Below are 19,658 nucleotides of genomic sequence, written 5' to 3'. Positions count from 1 at the left end.
CCTTTTAAAATTGGGAGTGGATTCTGAAGATGTTAAATCTTTCCTTAAAATGGATAGATGATGAGATTAGTTTCGTCTTTACCACTCTAGAAACTTATATTGGTAAATCAGATTTGAAGTTGACCGGTGCAACGCAACAAAAACAGCAAAATAAGATAAACCATATTTAAGGCATCCGGCTATAAACTTGAGTGCAACAATTGCAGAAATCATCTCGAGTTAAACTAGGTTTCTCTATACAGTAGACCAATGACAACTTGAGGTCGTTCACAACCATCAAAATGTCCACAAAGAGGAAAAAGAACTCTGATCTTGAGACCCAACAGTTGCCATGAAAACTAACACGTGCTCAACTCTCAGTTTGCTCCCTCAGTCTTCGGATTGTGCTCCTAACTGTGACAGCACTTGCAGTACTATTGCAAAGGAAAGTAGAATTAGTTCACAATCAAACGAAAGGCAAAATAAGGACACATTGTAAGAGTAATTACTTCAATGTATAAGCACCGCCTGCTTTGACTTTGCCACAATCTTTGCAGCCCCATATCCCTACTGCCTTTCTCTTCACTGCATACTGAACATAATAAGATGTATCAGGCAACCAGCACGATGTCAAAACATATAAATAAATTGCAAATATAGAATGGAAATGAAGAAATGCAGCACAAGTATAGCAAATATCACATCCTTAAACCAGAAAATCATATACCTTCCCACAAAACTCACAGAAATACTTGCTATGCTGGCTAACCTCCATCTTCTTAATCTGCTTTCGCAGACTGGCACCATAACGGGTACCTGAAAATAGACAGCAAATCAGTCAGGAATACAACTCTGTCAACAAATAAAAGCACATAACTTTTGTTCAACTTCAAAAGAAATGCTAGATTCTCTTATATCAAAGGAAGATATGAAGATATAGCTTTTCATAAAACTCCCCACTATCATTTTAGCCATAAGAGTGGGAATCTATGACTAAAGCAAGTTCATATAAGCACCGCTGATTCTTAAAGTAATCAAAATGTCCCCAATGGCTCAGTAACATAAACTGTCAAGCATAGCCCTATCTTGTGAGATCGCCCTGGCATGAACTTTGTCAATAGATTCCTAGCTTTCTATTGATCTTGATTAGTTCTAGCTTCGTTTTCTTTGTTGAGAGTTATCTTTCTTGGACCGGATCCACTTTTATACCGTCTCCTGAAGCACCTGCTTATCCTACATGTGCTTTAGGGGCCCCCAATCAAAAAATCACTCGCTTGTCATTGACGTGAACTTACATTTAGAAGTGCATGAGTGTTCATAAAGATCAAGATGGTCATACAGAAAAAATGAAGTAATATAAGGAACGATAGTACATAGTTAGTACATACCATACTTGCCAACTATTCCAGCCTTCTTCGTCCTCTTAGTCTGCAGCAAAAGGTTATCAGCTTTACAATTCACATAGAATAGCTTTGAAATGGATTACTTAGAGAAAAAACATGAACATAATGCTATCTACACTAGCTCAACTTGGACTAACATGTAATATTTGACCTCCCAATCCAAGCAATCTAACAGGTTTGGATGTAACATTTGAGAAGAAAAGGCAACAATGCAAAAGGATCTATGTCATGCACGTGATACTGTTTGCAGTGTCTCAATACATTCTTCCACCTGGTTCATGTATACTTTTTTTTTATTTTGATACAACACTGTTCATATATACATGGTTCAATTCTATATTTTCCCTTATGTAATTCATCTTTTCTCAATCTTGAAAAAATGCATAATAACTCAAATATAATTCCAACAAAGCCAATTCAAAGACAAATGTTAAGAGACTACATACCCCTAGATAGGAGGGCGTGGAGGTCAAGGAATAGGGTAGAAGGCTAGGAGTACGCAGATACGAGTTTGCTTTTCTTTACCTGTAGGATTAGTATTATTTTCATCTTTTTATTATTTTATTATTCTCGTATTTCTTATTCTTATTACTGCTCGTTGTCTCTCCTGCTTCAGTTTTCATACTATCCTGCTATTATTACTGCTTATGTTTATTTAATCGCTGTGTGTCTGCTTTACTTGAGCTGCAGGTCAATCAGAAACAACCTCTCTACCTGCCAAGAAGGTAGGAGTAAGGCCTGCGTACACTCTACCCTTCCCACACCCCACTTATCGGATTACACTAGATATATTGTTGTTGTTGTATACCCCAATATGGCATATCCAAAGTAGCTAAGTCAACCATTACTCTTCTCATCCAACTCTACACAGTTAGTTTTCGGATCTTCTTTAGAAAGCAAAAAAACTGATTGAAGACCTAACAACCGAAAGGGGTGAGGCATAAAAGCACTGGGCATACAACCGGGGGTGGAGCTACAATATTAAGTACGCGTTCGGATAAACTGCTTAGCCCTTGTATTTGTATTAGAAAATCTATCCAATATGTATCAATAATTAAAGTTGAACCCGGTAACTAAAACCAGTTATGGGTTCGGTGTCAAGTTCAGAATTCATAAACTTTAAATCATTTTTAATAAAGAGAAATTAGCGTACCATAGTTGTTAATGGAGGTCCTCAAACTTGTGACGGAGTAGCTGTTGACAAAAGAAGATGACAGAAGAAACCCTAACTGTAATTTTCGTTCGCCATTTTATATCTCTTCAGAAAAGTAATCAGTTTGGGTCATTTGCACTTTTGTCCCTGTTTTGTGCTGGTCTTTAATATTCTGTGCTTCAAATGGGCTGGATTGATTTTTAACCTTCAAAATCGAGAGAGGCATGAGTTACGAATAATAATATCATCAAGTTATGCCAGTGCCCTTAAAGAATATATGTCCCGTTAGACATTTTAAAAGGTAAAAATTAAAGACCAGCAAATTTGAGGGACAAAAATTAAAGACCATCCCGAATCATTTTTTTGCGCGGATTGACCTTCTTTTGGGGTGGTCTTTAATTTTTATCCCTCACATTGGTGGTCTTTAATTTTTGTCGTTCGGTTAACACCCAGAGGTCTTGGGTCCAGGATTCAAACTCAGACTCAGTAAAAAAAAAAAATCGCAAGGCATAAGTTGGATCCCAACTTATGCCTTAAGGCAAACTTATGCCTTAAGGCAAACTTTACTCAAAAATTAGGCCTTAAGGCAAAGGTTTGTAAAATTTCAGCAAAGTAATTTTTTTCTTTTGCCTTAAGGTAGAGTTTGAAACCCAAAGTATGCCTTGTGAATTTATTTTTTATTTTTGACTGAGCGGAGGTTTGATGATAACGACAACACCGTCATTACTTCAAGACCCTTCACGAGGAGTCAAGCAAAGGAACTTCAAGATATTGGAAGACACTTGATGATGATAGATACCTTGAAGAACCCTTCGGAGATACCTATCAAATATTACAATATCATACAATAGAAAGTAGATCAAGATTTGAAGGATGGGGACACCTTGGAGGAATGCATATTACATATTTAGGCATACTTAAGGATAGTTTGGACATTTTATGTATTATTTAGCCCTGATATAAATACTTCACTACCTAACGTATTTTGACTAGATTATATTGATGAATATTTGTGAGCTTATTGTTGCGTTTGAACTTTGCCCTAGGATTTGCGAGAGGTAACCTTCCTCTTGAGAGTTCTAATAGTTTAGGTGCTTTTATTGAATGTATTAGGGGTAATTAGGATTCTAATTTTAATTGTTGCTAATATTTCTTCAATATTTGTGTCTGGCTTTTTATATTTGCTTGCTTCCTACTTTCAATTCCTTATACTTTTAACTTAGTTACTATCATTTAGTATTAGATCTAGGATACTGATTATTCTTATAATCACTGTTTTCCCAAATCAAATTCAAAAAAAAAAAAAAATTGAAGGAAAAAAAAAATCTAGAAAAAAAAGGAGACATACCAATAGAAGAATGAATAGATCTATTATAGGATGATAATGACAACACCGTTATTACTTCAAGACCCTTGACGGGGAGTCAAGCAAAGGAACTTCAAGATATTAGAAGACACTTGATGACGATAGATACCTTGAAGAACCCTTTGGAGATACCTACCAAATATTACAATATCATACAATAGAAGGTAGATCAAGATTTGAAGGATGGGGACACCTTAGAGGAAGACATATTACATATTTAGGCCTACTAAAAGGGTATTTTGGATATGTGATATATTATTTAGCCCTAGTATAAATACTTCACTACCTAACTTATTTTGACTAGATTATGTTGATGAATATTTGTGAGCTTATTGTAGCCTTTGAACTTTACCCTAGGATTTGCAAGAGGTAACCTTCCTCTTGAGGATTCTAATAGTTTAGGTGTTTTTATTGAATGTATTAGAGGTAATTAGGATTCTAATTTTAATTGTTGCTAATATTTCTTCAATATTTGTATCTAGCTTTTTATCTTTGCTTGCTTCCTACTTTCAATTCCTTATACTTTTAACTTAGTTGCTATCATTCGAACCCAAAACTGAGAGGATTTTAGCGAAAGTCAAAAATTAAAGACCACCAATTTGAGGGATAAAAATTAAAGACCAAGTGCCTTTGAAGGCCATTCAGCGCAAAAAAAATTTTAAAAAAAAATTAAAGACCAATCCATTTGAAGTACAAACCACTCAATTACTTCGTCATGTGCACTTTTTTGTCCTGTTTTGTGCTGCTCTTTAATTTTTGTCTTTTAAAATTGAACTTATGCGGTGCCCTTAAAGAACTTATGCGTAATGTTGAAGGGAAAAAATTAAAAACCAGCCATTGAAGGACGAAAATTAAAGAACAGTCCAATTGGATTCATCAGTTGGTCGCTGGAAAATTGGGGATCAGATAGGGATAGGCCCATTTGGATGATGCTCAGGCTGAGCCTAATTGTTTTGGGCCTCCAAGCATTTTCTTCATTCTTTTTGCGCGGATTTCTTTTGGGGTGGTCTTTAAATTTTAACCCTCAAATTGCTGGTCTTTAATTCTTTAAATTTTGTCCCTCAAATTGCTGGTCTTTAAGGCAAAAGACAAAATTTAAAGACTAGCAATTTGAGGTCAAAAAATAAAGACCAACGATTTGAGGCGAAGGACAAAAATTAAAGACCAGCAATTTGAGGGACGAAAATTAAAGACCACCCCAAACAAAGGACAATCGTGCAAATTGCCCCCATTTTCTTGGAATTTACGCAAAACTCTCCTTCTAAGGGGGAGTACTATTTTAGATTTGTTCCTATATCTAAATGTTGTACAAATATAGCTCTTACAAATTACCTTTTTCGGACATCATTAGGTTCTATCGTTTGTTCATATACTTTTTCACCTTACAAGTAAAATACTAGATCGTCATCTAGCGTTTTCCATAAGATTTTCAGTTTATTTAAAAAAGAATTTTTAGACTGTGGTCTAAAAGATTCATAAATTGTAAGAAAATAAAAATAGAGTCATTTACCAAATAGTTGTACAAGAAGAGATTCTTTCTACAAATTTACTTTTGAACAAGTGATTTATGTCGATATCTTTAAATAAACTTTAAAAGTTTTCATGACCCAATGACACACTTCTACTTTGTAGCAAGTGATTTTGTTCTTTTGATCATTGTCAAAACAGAGAATTATGTACATTGTACTCAAAAGCTTCCTAGCAGGAGTATTTCTTAAATGAATAAAAAGAGAATAAGTAACAATTAATATATATATATATATATATTTAAATAAAGAGACGTTTAAAAATAAAAAAGTTGAAGAATTAATAGATCAATTAAAAAAGATAGAAATAACACCTCAAAAAGAAAAAGTTAAAGTAATTAGAAAACCACAAATGGACCTTCTTTCAACCAGACCAAGAAACGAAGGAGGATCAGAAAGACAAGAAAGAATTTTTCAGATAATAGAATAGGTAATAATTTCTTATCAAGAATTTTAAGTAGAAAGACCAAAAGAAAACAATCAACAACTAAGTGAAGTAATAGACGTAGACAGAGATATACAAATTTTCCAACAAAACCAGTTAAAACTATTAAATCCAAAAACTTTATACAATATAGGACAGTTTTCAAGTACAACCCAATTATATAAACATTATAGAGAAGAACAAATATCAGCCATAGGAACTAAAATTACCGCCATAAGTTTAATAGACCCAGTAGCTGTAAGACAAATAAAAAATACTGGAAGAAGTTTAATGCATATGGGATTAATAGTAGTAGGATTAAAAGGATTAACTAGAAAGAACTTAGGAACTAAAGTTTTAATAGTAATTTACGATGATAGATGGTAAAACATGAAAAAATCAATAATAGGACTAACGGAAGTAGACATGACAAATAATGGAGGAATCTTTTATATTAGCCTGGATTTTATTATGAATTTAGCAGAATTTGGAAAACATATAAAAATAGAAATACAGACCAAGGGATATGAAGAGATGTGTGACGGTAATAATTTATTAATATGCGTAGGATTTCTAGGAAAAATGACTAATAATAGTAATACAAAATTTAAAATTAAGGTAGAAGATGTAGTAGAAGTAAAGGGAAATAGAGGAATCAGACTAATAAAGCCCATAAAAATAAATCCCGAAGAATATGCAGGGATGGAATGGAATCTGGAAGATTTTAATAGGAAAAAGATTCTACAGCCAGAATCTCACCTAATGTACACTAATTCTAAGGGAGAGACATCTGTACGTTTTACTAATTATAATTATACACCACAAAAAGACATAGAAGAAGAAAGTACTTTAGATGAAAATGAAATTACAGAAACGACTTTTATGAATATAGAACTAATACAAGATGAGTTTGTGGTAGACATAGCTATAGAAGAAGCAAAAAGACTTCAAAAAGAAAACAAAAATATGCTTTTTAGATGTAAAGGATGTAAGTTAGGCGAATTAACAATAGAAGAGACCATAAGTCACTTTAAATTATGTGAAGCTCGAACTGATAATTGGGGATATAGAGTAGAACATATATACCAAAAGAAATCAGACGAATTTGATAAAATATTAGAAGATATGCAATATAGTGATGACGAAATAGAGATAGACTCGATAATAAGTTAAAAAGAATTAATGGAATCTAGCGCGTCTAGTTCTAGCCCGTTTCAAAGAACAATAGGAGAACAATACACTGTAGACACGAACACAGAAAATGTACCTAGAAGAAGAATTTTTAGAACAGCGGGAGAACCCTTAGACAATGTCAAACAATCAGGGAAAAGAATGCCCATAGAGGAACCCATTATTCTTCAAGAAGGAGGTAATAAAGGTAAAATATTAAATATAGCAGCACATGATCCGCAAAGATGAAATTCAGTAATAGATCTTTGGAAAGGAATAGTAGTAGCAGACTATATAAAAACATATAGTGATATAGACGCAGAAACAATGTATAAATATTTAGAAACGTTTTTAGGAGAATCAGCCAAAGCTTTATGGGAAGCTTGTAAGGAAAATTTTTCAATGAAATTTCAACACTTAGTATCCATGGGAGCAAATCCATATAATTTTACTAATAAAATACATACTTTAATTACAGGGGAGGATCCAAATAGTGGATTATTAGTACTACAAAGAAATGCGGTAATAAAATTAGAACAACTAAGCATAAGTAGTTGGTTTCATATTAAGAAATTTTTAAACGATTATTTTACTACTGTACTATTAGTGGAAATGCATTTGATCAAGAATTAGGTAAAAAATTATTTAATAAACCACCAGGAGCCTTAGGAAGAGAAATAGAAGATAGATGGAATAAGAGAGACGAAGTAGTGCAGAATCCTAATTTCAAATGGTCTATAGGACATAGAATACAACATATAATGGATATACTACAAGAAAAATGTATCCACATACAGATACAAAAACAGTTAAAACAAAATGAAATGAACTTTTGTAAAAGCGTAGTTTACACTACACAAAGCTATGATAAAGACAATTACAAAAAGAAAAAGCATAAAAAATACAGAGCACATTATAATAGAAATTATCCTCAATATAATAGAAATAAATATTATCTTAGAAAATCAGCAGCTAGAAAACCTTATTTAGACAGAAATAGGCATGTAAGAAAATATCGAACGGAAAGGAATTATAAAAATAAATTAGAATGCTTCACGTGTGGAAGTGTAGAGCACTTAGCCAATACATGTCCAAAAAGAATAAATAATAAGACAAGAAATTCTCAGCTAATTGAAGATTTTCAAGAAACATTAATAAATGTAGACGAATATATGTCAGATACAGAAAGTATATATTCTATTGTAAGTGTAGACACTGAAGAAAAAATTAAAACAGACTCGTCAGACTCAGAAGCAGACGAATTAATTAATGAAATAGGATTAGAAAATCTAGACTTAGAAGCAATGAATAATTTAGCAAATATAGCGGAAAACTGTAACCATGAGTTCGAACGAAATAAAGGATTGGATAGTAATGCATGTTTCTTTTGTAAATGGTATCCTAGTGGAGATAAAAGAGCTAAATGTAAAAATTGTTATTTAGAAGGATGTATAATGTGTATAGAAAAAGAATTTAAAACAAAAATAAATAAAGAAGACACTCATAAGAAAATTGAAGACCCTACTATTAATCTAAGAATGATAGCATTAGAAACAAGAATAAATGAATTAGAAACTAGATTATGTAAACTAGAAAAAAGAAAACAAAAAGAAGTAGATAATGAAAACGAAGAAATAAGATTATCAAATATACAACCAATAATGAAACCATTAAGAACAATGCCAGAAAATTCTCAAGCAGAATTAATGAGTATAGAAGACCATGAAGCATTAGTATGTAATGAAGATAAAAAATTAGGAACAATAAAAATACTTGCAAGAATTAAAATAGATGATTATGAGATAGAAACATTAGCATTAGTAGATTCAGGATGCACAAAGTGCATAATAAACAAAAGAATAGTTCCACCTAATTTAATAAAAATTCTAGAAAAACCAGTTGCAGCCATGCAAATGGATGGAACACATAACATATATAGACATTATGTTCATAAGGCCTACATTAGCTTTATAAATACATGTTCAGAATTTTACAAACCAAGCTATAAAATGGATAAGATATGGGTAAGAGACCTTAATATAAATGTAGACTTTGTCATAGGATTAGACTTTATGTTACATAATAATGACAGCTGTATGATTACAAGAGATGGAGTAATTTTCTCAAAAAATATTACTCATATACCAGTACAAGTTCTTAAGACTGAAACTAGGATCCGTCATAAAAAGATCCCTATCATAGACCTGCAAAAGAAAAAAGATAGTTGTTGTAAAGAATGTCAAGAAAATAATACATGTTGTAAAGACAAGCCAGAGATAAAAAATTTAACCCTAGACGAAGAAGAAATTCTAGGAGAAGAGGATTCGTTAGAAAAAGATTATACTTTAATAGACATAGAGACAAAATTATATAATTTTAAAACAGGAATAGAAAGAATAGGAATAATAAAAAATCAAAAAGATCTAGATAATATAATAAAAATACTAGATGAAATAGAAATTATAGGAGAAAACCCATTAAAACATTGAAAAAATAATAGGATTGTATGTAAATTAGATATAATAAATCCAGACTATATAATTAAAACAGCTTCGATTGAAGCAACAAATCAAGATGTAGAAGATTTTAAAGTACAAATAAAAGAACTATTGGACTTAGGAGTAATACGGAGATCTACTTCTAAACATAAATCTGCAGCATTTATGGTAAGAAATCATAGAGAAATAGTAAAAGGAAAAGCGAGAATGGTAATAAACTATAAAATATTTAATGATAATACTAGAACAGATGGATATAAGTTACCAGACAAAACAGAATTAATAAATAGAATACAAGGAAAGAAAATATTTAGCAAATTTGATTGTAAATCAGGATATTGACAGGTACGAATGCATGAAGAAAGTATAGAGTGGACTGCATTCACCTGTCCTAAAGAACATTTTGAATGGTTAGTAATGTCATTTGGATTAAAGACAGCTCCGCCAATTTTCCAAAGAAAAATGGATAGTATATTTGAAGAATACAAAAGGTTTGTATTAGTATATGTAGATGATATACTAGTGTTTAGTAGAGATATTAAAGAACATTTAGGACACCTACAAATAATATTTAGACTATTTGTAGAAAATGAAATAATAATTAGTAAGAAAAAAATGGAATTATGTAAAAATTGGAGAAGGTAAGATAAAGTTACAACCTCATATAGCTAAAAAAGCTTTAGAAATGCCAGATAAGTTAGACAATGTTAAGGAATTACAATTTTTTTTAGGAATAGTCAATTATGCTAGAAATTTTATAAAGGATTTAGGAAAAATAGCAGGACCATTGTATTCAAAGACTGGATCTAATGGTCAAAAACACTTTAATACTGAGGACATTAAATTAGTACAAAAAATAAAAGAAAAAATAAAGAACATTCCCGATTTAAATATGCCTCTAGAAACAGACTATTTAATTATAGAAACAGACGGTAGTTTCAAAGGATGGGGAGCAGTACTAAAAGCAAAACCTAATAAATATAGTAATAAAAATGAAAAAAAGATATGTGCTTACCAAAGTGGTAAGTATAAAGAAAAAGGAAACATGAGTAGTATAGATGCATAAATCTTAGCTGTAATATATGGATTAAATAGTTTTAGATTATATATCCTAAATAAACCAGAAATACTAGTTAGAACAGACTGCGAAGCTATAGTTAAATTTTATCAAAAGATAAATGATAAAAATAGTAGCAGAAGACGATGGCTAAATTTTTTAGATACCATTTCAATTTATAATTTAAAATTTGAACATATAAAAGGAAAATATAATAATTTAGCAGACCAATTAAGTAGACTAAAGATTACTGCTAACTAATTTTTTATTTGAACAGCATGAGACCTTCCAGTTCTCAGACAGCAGACAAAGGAAAAGGCATAGCCTCAATCCAAGACACATACAGACAGACAGTATTAGATAACCTTTATTTTATACCAGACCTACATCTTTATTAGAGAGAAATACTATGAAAAGAATACAATTCGGAGCCAATAACTTAGTAACTTTCCAGCCATCAAATTGGAGTTTTAAAGTATTACCAGAATACGTAATAGACAGATAACAAAGATACTTAGTGGATAATTTATGAATTTCGCATAATAGAAAAGACTCTAAACATTTTGTAGCTACTATAAATTCTCTTTGTCAGTATTTTACAGACCGAAATTTAGACAAAAAATTTAAATTTTATGTTGTAGTTCACGGTAAAACTAATGGTGTTTTTCAAACTTGGATAAAAGTTTTAGACTCTATTAAAGACATAAGAAAACCTCTTTTTAAAGGATTTAATAATTTCACTGAAGCGTTAGACTATGCTAGAGGAGTATTGGGTCAAACTACTATATTTCTCCAGCTCTCAAACAAAACCCAAACAAAATCCCTCAGTATAATGTACAAAAAACCACAGACAAGATAATTTTTTGTGATCACTGTTCCACTATGACTGAAGTGGTCAAGAGATTAAATCAGCAAAAAGAGACATTGGTTCAAGAAAAAATGAAACTCTTGCATCAAGTGAAGACATTAGAACAAAGACTACAAGCGGTTAAGTTCGAATTGATGCAATCTCAGAGTTCTCCATCTCAGAAAAAAATGGATGAGACGGGTGTGCATTCCCCAATGAATGCAGTCAGACCCACTGTATCGGGTAAGGATACAGCTAGTCCGGTTCAAACGGTAGCCGGTAAAGACTTATCAATCCGTTGATGGCTGTCACTTTGCCAAAAAGTGAAGATGAGGGATGTTCATCTCTCCAAACAAGACAGAGACTACCAAAGACACTTACACAAGGAACAACTTCTACAAAGAAAAACACACTTGCAAAAAAGAAGAAGAATGACAAAATAGAAACTATAGTAAAAGAGACACTAGAAAAAATTTTCCAGACAAAAGAACAAGATAAACATATAGTTAAAGATCCTAGTCCGGAATTATCTCCAAATCAAGAGATGCCACCAGTCCATAGTTCAGATTTCGAAGGAGATGATATCAATTTTCAAGACAGTACATTTCAAGACTCGCAAGATCCAAATGATGTAGACTCAGGCATGAGCTTTGATTCAATTGCTCTACACAATTTAGACACTTAGATCAGTTAATGGAGAAAATAGTAGAGTCTAATTGAAAGAAGACAATTGAAGACATGAGTTAGTAAGAAGACAGAATAAAAAAAGTAATGCAAAGAACATTTCAGGAAAGATAGATAAGGACATGTGAAGAAGACTGAAAGGAAAAAGAATTGAAAAGGACATGTGAAGAAGACTTAGTGGCATAATTCAGTAAAAGAAAAAGAAGACATGTGAAGAAGGAAGACTTTGTGTCATGGTATCAAGGTCATCTTTCAGAGAAAAAAGGAAGACAATGACAAAAGATAGACTTTGGATAAAAAGCTGATAATGACATTTCAGAAAAAGAAGACCACACTTTAGTAAAGTAGCTTTAATAAAGTAGTAGCTTCATAAAGTAATGAGACAGCTCAGCAAACGAATAAAATTATAAAGTATCTTTTGAAAAGTTTCACGTGACGATGGGGCCCTAAGAGTACTCGGCTGAACTCAAAAGATTCTTCACCAATTTGAAGTCCGCAGTTGAAGTCCGCCAGACTCCTATAAATAGCAGTGTTCGCGGAAGAGCAAATCATCAAGAAAAAACATCTGACGCCTCTCTCAACCAACTTTTCCATATTCCTCTTCCCTTTCACAAATGCCCCCAACTCCTTTCCCCAGTAAAACCTTTTGTAATATAATTTCCTTGTAAAATAATATTAAGCTTTCACGTAATTTTCTATTAGTGTGAAGTAGTTTTCGGGTTCTCCGAAAGGGAAACCTCTCTCCATCTTCAAGTCATGTAAGTTTTTATCTAGGTTTTCTGTACTACTCTCCCTACTATGTAAATTATTTTATGTTTAATTAAAATGTTATGTTGATAATGTTTGAGTAATTACTTACTTGTTGTTATGAATCTATTACTCTTAGTATATGGTTATTCTCTTAATTTCTTAATATACTCGATGGATTAACCTGTAAATTTCTAGGTATTTGAAAGGCCGTTTTAATGTCCAAATGATAAGGGACGATGTTGGCCGTGGTAACCAGGGTGTGGTTAAAGAAGACGAATATTAAGAATCAAGATTAAGAGAAAGAGATGAATAGTGTAATATGATTCATAAAAAAAAAAACGAAAAAATTATAAAAGTTGGGAGAATAGGCAGAAACTAAGAAATAAACCTATATGGTAAGAAGAATCAAGGGTTGAGGAAGTACCGAGTAGGATTGCTCAAAATATTAGTAAAAAACCACATAATATTGCTATCCTTATTTCTATTGAAATATATATATATATATATATTATTTTTGACATTTACTATCATTATTTACATGGACACTGTCCCATCCCCCCGATTAGCACTGCTTCAGCCTTCATGCTTCAAAGATTTGGGAGATTACGGGGATTTGCGAGGGGAGAGAGTAAATTGTCTGGCAACCAAGGGAGAGACCGGGAAAAAGAGAGAATAAAATTAACTTTTAGGTTAAAGGTTAGTTAGTCAAATAAATCGTGTCCCTTAAATTATAAATGAGACATGTATAAGATATTGAAAGCCCAACTGGGAATGAAGGGATTGGCCACTGGATAGGAGCCAGCTCCCTTCATAATATATTACTCCTAATACGGAAAAGACATACAAAAAAGGATATTATTCTCCTCAGTTTAAGACCAAAGTTGCATCTTTAATTACTACTCTACTGAGTCTAGGGGTGTCGGTTTGAGTTTTAAAACCCGACTTAACCGATCGAAGTGAACTGTATCGAATAATATTTTTATCTATTTTTAAGTTTCTTTTAATAAAATCAATGGTCTTTATATAAATTTATAACCATATTGAATAATTAGATAGATTTTCTATCTTATAAAAATTAACTAAAAAAATGCGGAACCGTACCGAATAATATATATGTTTAAATATATTTTATATATTAAGTTCAAAAATAAAATAAAAAATTGCTTTAGATCCGGGGTGATGGAAAAGGCTACAAGCTGACAACATAATTAACATCCAAAATACTAAAACTGAAACATATACTACTCATAGAAAAACTAAATTAGTTCTGGAACTCGAGTAGTAACTAGTAAGTTAATTACAAGGTAATCCAATTATCTTGGGTAGCAAGTCTCACCCATCATAAAAAAATTCCTTGCTACTCAAGATCATTGGATTACCTGAAAATTTTTATGATGGGTGAGGCATAAATATTGTAGATGGTAGACAAAATTTGTCTGAGATTCCTCTCATAATTTGAGAAGTGAAATTTTGGGTCCCACTTTCAGAAAAATTGGTCCCTATTTCTCTCTGTATTTCTTTCATTTTCCATCCAGTCCAGCTGCTTTCCTTTCCTTTTTTTTTTTTGGCTTCAGCAGATGCTTTACTTATTTACTCAAACAAACATTTTTCTTCCTACCTTAATAATTTTATTCACTGAAAGTCCTTATAATTTCTGGCCTAACTCTTCTATTTCTAACATTCTTACGCTATAAAATTAATTCGTTTTCTTAGTAATTTCATCATTTATCAAAGACACTTAAATTCATCAAATACTCTCTAAAAAAAAAAAAAACATAAAGGAAAGAGCACACCGGGATCCTGACAACTAATTACATAAGTTTTGGCAGTGTTTCCATGAAATCCTGAAACAAAAAGAAGTCATAAACGCCTACATAAAAAGAAACATTCACCTTCCACCTCAGTTTATGTGATATATTTTATTTTTCAAAATTTAAATTATGTGAACTTTGAATAATGTTTTAGAATGTATTTTATCATCATATTAAGATGAAAAAAATTGCAACTTATGGAGTAGTATTTTTCGTAAAGCTTTTGAATATTTAAATTTTAATCTTAAAATATTGAGTTGATCTAATCTAATTTAGTTTCGAAAATTAATTAATTAACTTTCGATAAATGAAGCTTGGCATTAAATTGAGACGGATAAGTGAAAGATGCTCCATCTAGATCGGTTTTGGTCATGGATTTTTTCTGTTCACCAATTTTTTTTATATTTTCTTGCATATAGTTGTCTTCTCCGTTTGATGTTTGATAGTCAGAGTGTCACGACCCAATTCGCGAGTCGTGGTGGCACCTACACTATCCCTCCGAGTAGGCGAACCACATTACTGATAACAAGTTAAATAAGCAGAAAATTAAATAAGAATAAATTATCAAGTATTAAATACTTATCATAACTAGAAATGTCACGACAATCCCCAAAATCTGGTCAAAGGGTACAAGAGCGCTAACATAGTACGGAATAGAAGTCTGAAAATACCCGAAGGCTACATATTGTCTATCGAATACAAAAACAGAAATAAATAGAGGAGGTCCTTCAGGGGCCACGGGTGACCAAGTAGCTCATCCTGAATGACTGAAAAATGTCACCCTCGCGTATCAACTACGGGGTGTAGAAATCGAGCCTGGATCGAACTCTGCACTCAACAAAAGTGCAGCAAGAGTAGTATCAGTACAACACTAGTACTGGTAAGCATCATAGGCCGACAATGATTAGATAACACATGAATAAGTGGAAACTAACAAGTAGCACATAGAGCAAACAGGTATGGTCACATCTAATATACAAGTAAAGTGTAAAGGAATCATGAAATCAACCAAGACAGATATAGTCCACCAGATGATCAGTCAAAGGTATGAGTGAATGAATGCAATGCAATGCAACAGTCACCTCTCTCACTCCACTCTCGTACACACACGCTAAGGGCAGTGCCTCAAAGCCATGACCCATGGGGAACCCGCGAAGTCCATGTACCACTCGTGCTCTCCGGCAGAAACCTCGGAGGCTATTAATCACTCTCATTCTCCGGCAAGGACCTCAGAGTCTCTCTGTCACTCTCCATCTCCGGCAAAGACCTCGGAGTCTCTCAATCACTCACCTCACCAATCATCACAACAATAATATGGAAAGCATGTCATGCATGATATCAGTCTCAACAATATCACAATATAAATCAACAAGTACAAGTCATATTACTGTCCACTGTTCAATTATCAATATTACCATTCCTTTTCACGTGATGAGTGAACTAGTATGTGACGGAGATACAAACAAGTGATAATCACAGAATTAACACATTTGGCGACAAGCCCGCATAACAGCTGACAAAACCCACCTAATTGGAATTCACCTCCACTTCATGCCCGAAGGCCTATCATGCTATCCCCGTCACTTTCTAAAACTACATACGATTATCTAATCAGAGTCTAACTAAAGTAGACCGTAACCTACCTCGAACGCCGAGCGGGTGCCACGAACGATCAAACCAATGACTTCCCTTTGCGAAGAGCCACTGAACGATCAAAGTCTATCAAATATGTGATTTTACGTTAGAATACGAATCTAAAGAAACCTATATTGCCATACTTATATTCGAAACCCAAAACGACCTTAGAAAGCGATCACGGGCCCATAAGGGCAAAACTGGAATTTTATTAGGAAATCATATCACCCATAACCTAAGGGTCATATATCCAGAAAATTAGTCAATTTCATCCATAAATGGACTCTCAAATCATTAATTCTCATCTCTTAAGACTACGGCTCAAAACTTTCAATTATCCCAAAGTCTTAATTGTCATGAATTTGAAGGTGTACATATAATTTGATACCAAAAGACTCAATTACATATACCCTATATATTAGACTTAAAGTTGAACATGATAAACATAAGAGTATTACAAACCTAAAAGAAAGATACGGACACTGTGCTTACAATTGAACAAGAAAACGTACAGGGACCATTTATCCAACAACAATTCTATCATTATTTGTAATCATTACCCAATGATTAACCCATCCTTAAATTGATTGAATCACTAACTTTGTATCCTAGTGTCATACGCTAACCACCAACAGAAGTGGAAAATGAATTACTAATTACGTGCATTCCCACCCAATACTAATACCATAGTTAATGTCAAGGGACATGTTTCCTAGAAATTAATGAATCACAAAATTTTGCGAGCTCGTACCTGTGTCAGGCTAGTTGTGTTATATCCCATATTTTCATACATTGGGACGTTTTAAACTAAACGTGACAAGTTGAAGACAAGACTATCTTAAGATACGAAGTAGAGACTCTAACTTCCGGTTTCGTTTCAAGTCACAAATTACCTACAAATTTCGTTTGACATGGAAGTATTAATGGAAAATTAGGATTAAATTAACCATGATTAGATTATTAGTGGGATTGGGAAAAACAAAAATCAGTCCATTTAAAATGGACATTGTTGGCCGTGTAGTTTAAGTGGGATGGTCAATGGTTATTGACCCAAAATAGTGTGGGACACGTGTCCAAATCATGGAGTGAATATATAAGGCAAAAATCTGATTATTCATCAACTCACTACATCATTTCAACATTACAAAGTGTAGAAAAATATAGTGTTAGAGAGAGAATCTCTCGGCCTAGAGCTAGCCGAGAGTGGTGAGGTGAAATTGCTCCAAAAAAAAAAAAATCAGTTTCTCCATCAAATCAACTCCTCATCAAGTGCATAAGAACGTGTAGTAGTTGTTGGAAAGAAACAAGGAGGTGTACCATTTCAATAGGGTTGAAGATTCGGCCAAGGTTGAAGAACAAGTTGTAAGGTAAGAATGATCATTGTTCTTGTGTGGCATGATGATTTGAATGTATAATTCATGCATGCTGTTGTTGGATTGTTGTTGTGGTTGAACTTGAGGGTGAGCCGTGAGCTTGGTGAAGCCATGGTTGGTCTCATTTTGCATGTATTGTTGATGGATTGAATGTGTGTCAACATATGTAAATGAACAAAGATTATAGAAGTTGTTTATGATGTTGCATATTGGTATTGGACTGTTTTTCTTAAAAATTGAAATGAGCCGTGTAGACTTAATGGAATCATGTTTAATCTTCTTGTACATATATTGGAAATGGATTGAATGTGTTGTGGTTTGGATGAATGGATGAAAATCATGAAGATGTGGTAGTTATGTTGAAGCCTTGTAAGGGGACTGTTTTAGGGGGATTGTGGACTGTTTTGTGCCAAGTTTTTATTGTTGTTGTTATGGACATTGTGGTGTATTGTATGCATATTGAATATGTGAATTGAGGTGTTAAAGAAACGAATCATGTTGAAGTATACAAGCAGTCCAAAACCGTGGACTGTTTTAAGGTTAGAAATGAATTAGTGTATGTTGAATGTTGAATGTTGTTATGAACATATAGTGAAAGTGAAGTGCAATGATTCAAGTTGAAATTGAAATGATTTGTGGGCTGTTGTAAGAATAAAAATGATGCTAAAACAGTTCCAAGAATCGTGAAAGTAATGTTATTAAACGTGTTGTTGTCGTTGTAAGTTAAAACTGGAAAATTGCTAAGTGAAAATGGTATTGTGGTATGTGCTGTTTGGCCGTGAGTTTGGGACTGATTTGGATGATGTGCAAGCTGTCCAAAGTCCCCTAAGTCATGTTAAACAAGTTTGGATTGATATATGAAAAAATGATTAGCAATGTTAGCTTGTAGCACTAGTTGGTTTAAATGCGAACGAAACGTCGTTTAAATGTTAGAAAGGGATTGTGAGCGTCAAAATACGTATTAAATTACTTTGTAGACTAATTGTAGCTCTTGATATCTTGATATAGGATAAGTGTTTTTGGGCAGCAAGTACAAGTTATAATACGACTAAACGCTAAAGGTATGTAAAGCCTATTCCTTCTTTTCTTGGCATGTCCTAGACGTAAGTAAGAAATGATATGAACCTTGGGGTAAATTCTACTCTCTAGTTCCAAGCATGACTTATGATTCTATTCATTCCGTAATGTTATGGTCACAAGCCTACTATATGATTGACTAATGAATGATGTATAGAAGTTCCTATTTTTAAAGAATTGCATAATTAGAGGCATACTTGACTATCAAAAGTTACACCATGTCAAATTGATACATGTACATGAAATCTGAAACGTTCCTTGCTATAACTTGTAATGAGATTTAAAAATAACTGAATATGATTATTGTCCTGACACTTTAGAGCTGGTTAGTCACTTATCTATTGAGTCTCAAAAGATGAATTGCATATATGTGGTTGCTTGTTATTCTGCTCGTGCTTACCCGCTATATCCTTCACTGAGTCCCGGGCCAGGACACGTTCTCGTGCGCATATTTACTATATTAATCACCGAGTCCCTCACTAGAGGGCCGGGACACGTTATATATATATATATATATATATGGTGATATGATGATATGATGATATGGAGATGGTGGCCAGGAGGGCATATTCCCTATTACCGAGTCCCTTATTAAAGGGCCGGGACACGTCTATGTTTATGTTTATGATGCTATGATTTTAATTACCGAGTCCCTCATTAAAGGGCCGGGACACGTTATATATATGTTATATATAGAATGATTATGCTGCTTTGATTACAAAACTCTATAACTATATTGATATGAGAATGATATAGATGAAATATGTCCAAAGGCAAGTTTTATGAATTTCTGATTGTTGCATTGGGTCCTACATACTTTGTCTCCTTATGAGTCTATTACTACATTTCATGCTTTACATGCTCAGTATATATTCCGTACTGACCCCCTTTCTTCGGGGGGCTGC

General features: G+C 33.0%; 1 protein-coding gene across 1 annotated transcript; it reads right to left on the bottom strand.

Annotated features, from left to right (window-relative positions):
* Positions 1-134: 134 nt before the first annotated feature.
* Positions 135-2,693, bottom strand: LOC132640746 (large ribosomal subunit protein eL43). The gene is made up of 5 exons (XM_060357501.1): positions 2,536-2,693; positions 1,368-1,407; positions 707-795; positions 489-571; positions 135-413 (listed from the first exon to the last, which is right to left on the bottom strand). Exons 1-5 carry the CDS (start codon positions 2,536-2,538, stop codon positions 350-352), a joined length of 279 nt encoding a protein of 92 aa, XP_060213484.1. The 5' UTR covers positions 2,539-2,693; the 3' UTR covers positions 135-349.
* Positions 2,694-19,658: the final 16,965 nt, after the last annotated feature.

Source organism: Lycium barbarum, chromosome 1 (genome assembly GCF_019175385.1).
Source record: "Lycium barbarum isolate Lr01 chromosome 1, ASM1917538v2, whole genome shotgun sequence".
Taxonomy (NCBI): Eukaryota; Viridiplantae; Streptophyta; class Magnoliopsida; order Solanales; family Solanaceae; genus Lycium; species Lycium barbarum.
Note: the sequence above shows the minus strand (reverse complement) of the source record. Positions and strands in the feature narration are given on the sequence as shown.

Excerpts from the sequence above, each read along its gene's own strand:
- LOC132640746 (XM_060357501.1), bottom strand. Across the intron at positions 796-1,367 it reads TGGAATAGTTGGCAAGTATG|GTACCCGTTATGGTGCCAGT; the intron begins GTATGTACTAAC and ends GTCTATTTTCAG. Across the intron at positions 572-706 it reads TCTGTGAGTTTTGTGGGAAG|TATGCAGTGAAGAGAAAGGC; the intron begins GTATATGATTTT and ends TATTATGTTCAG.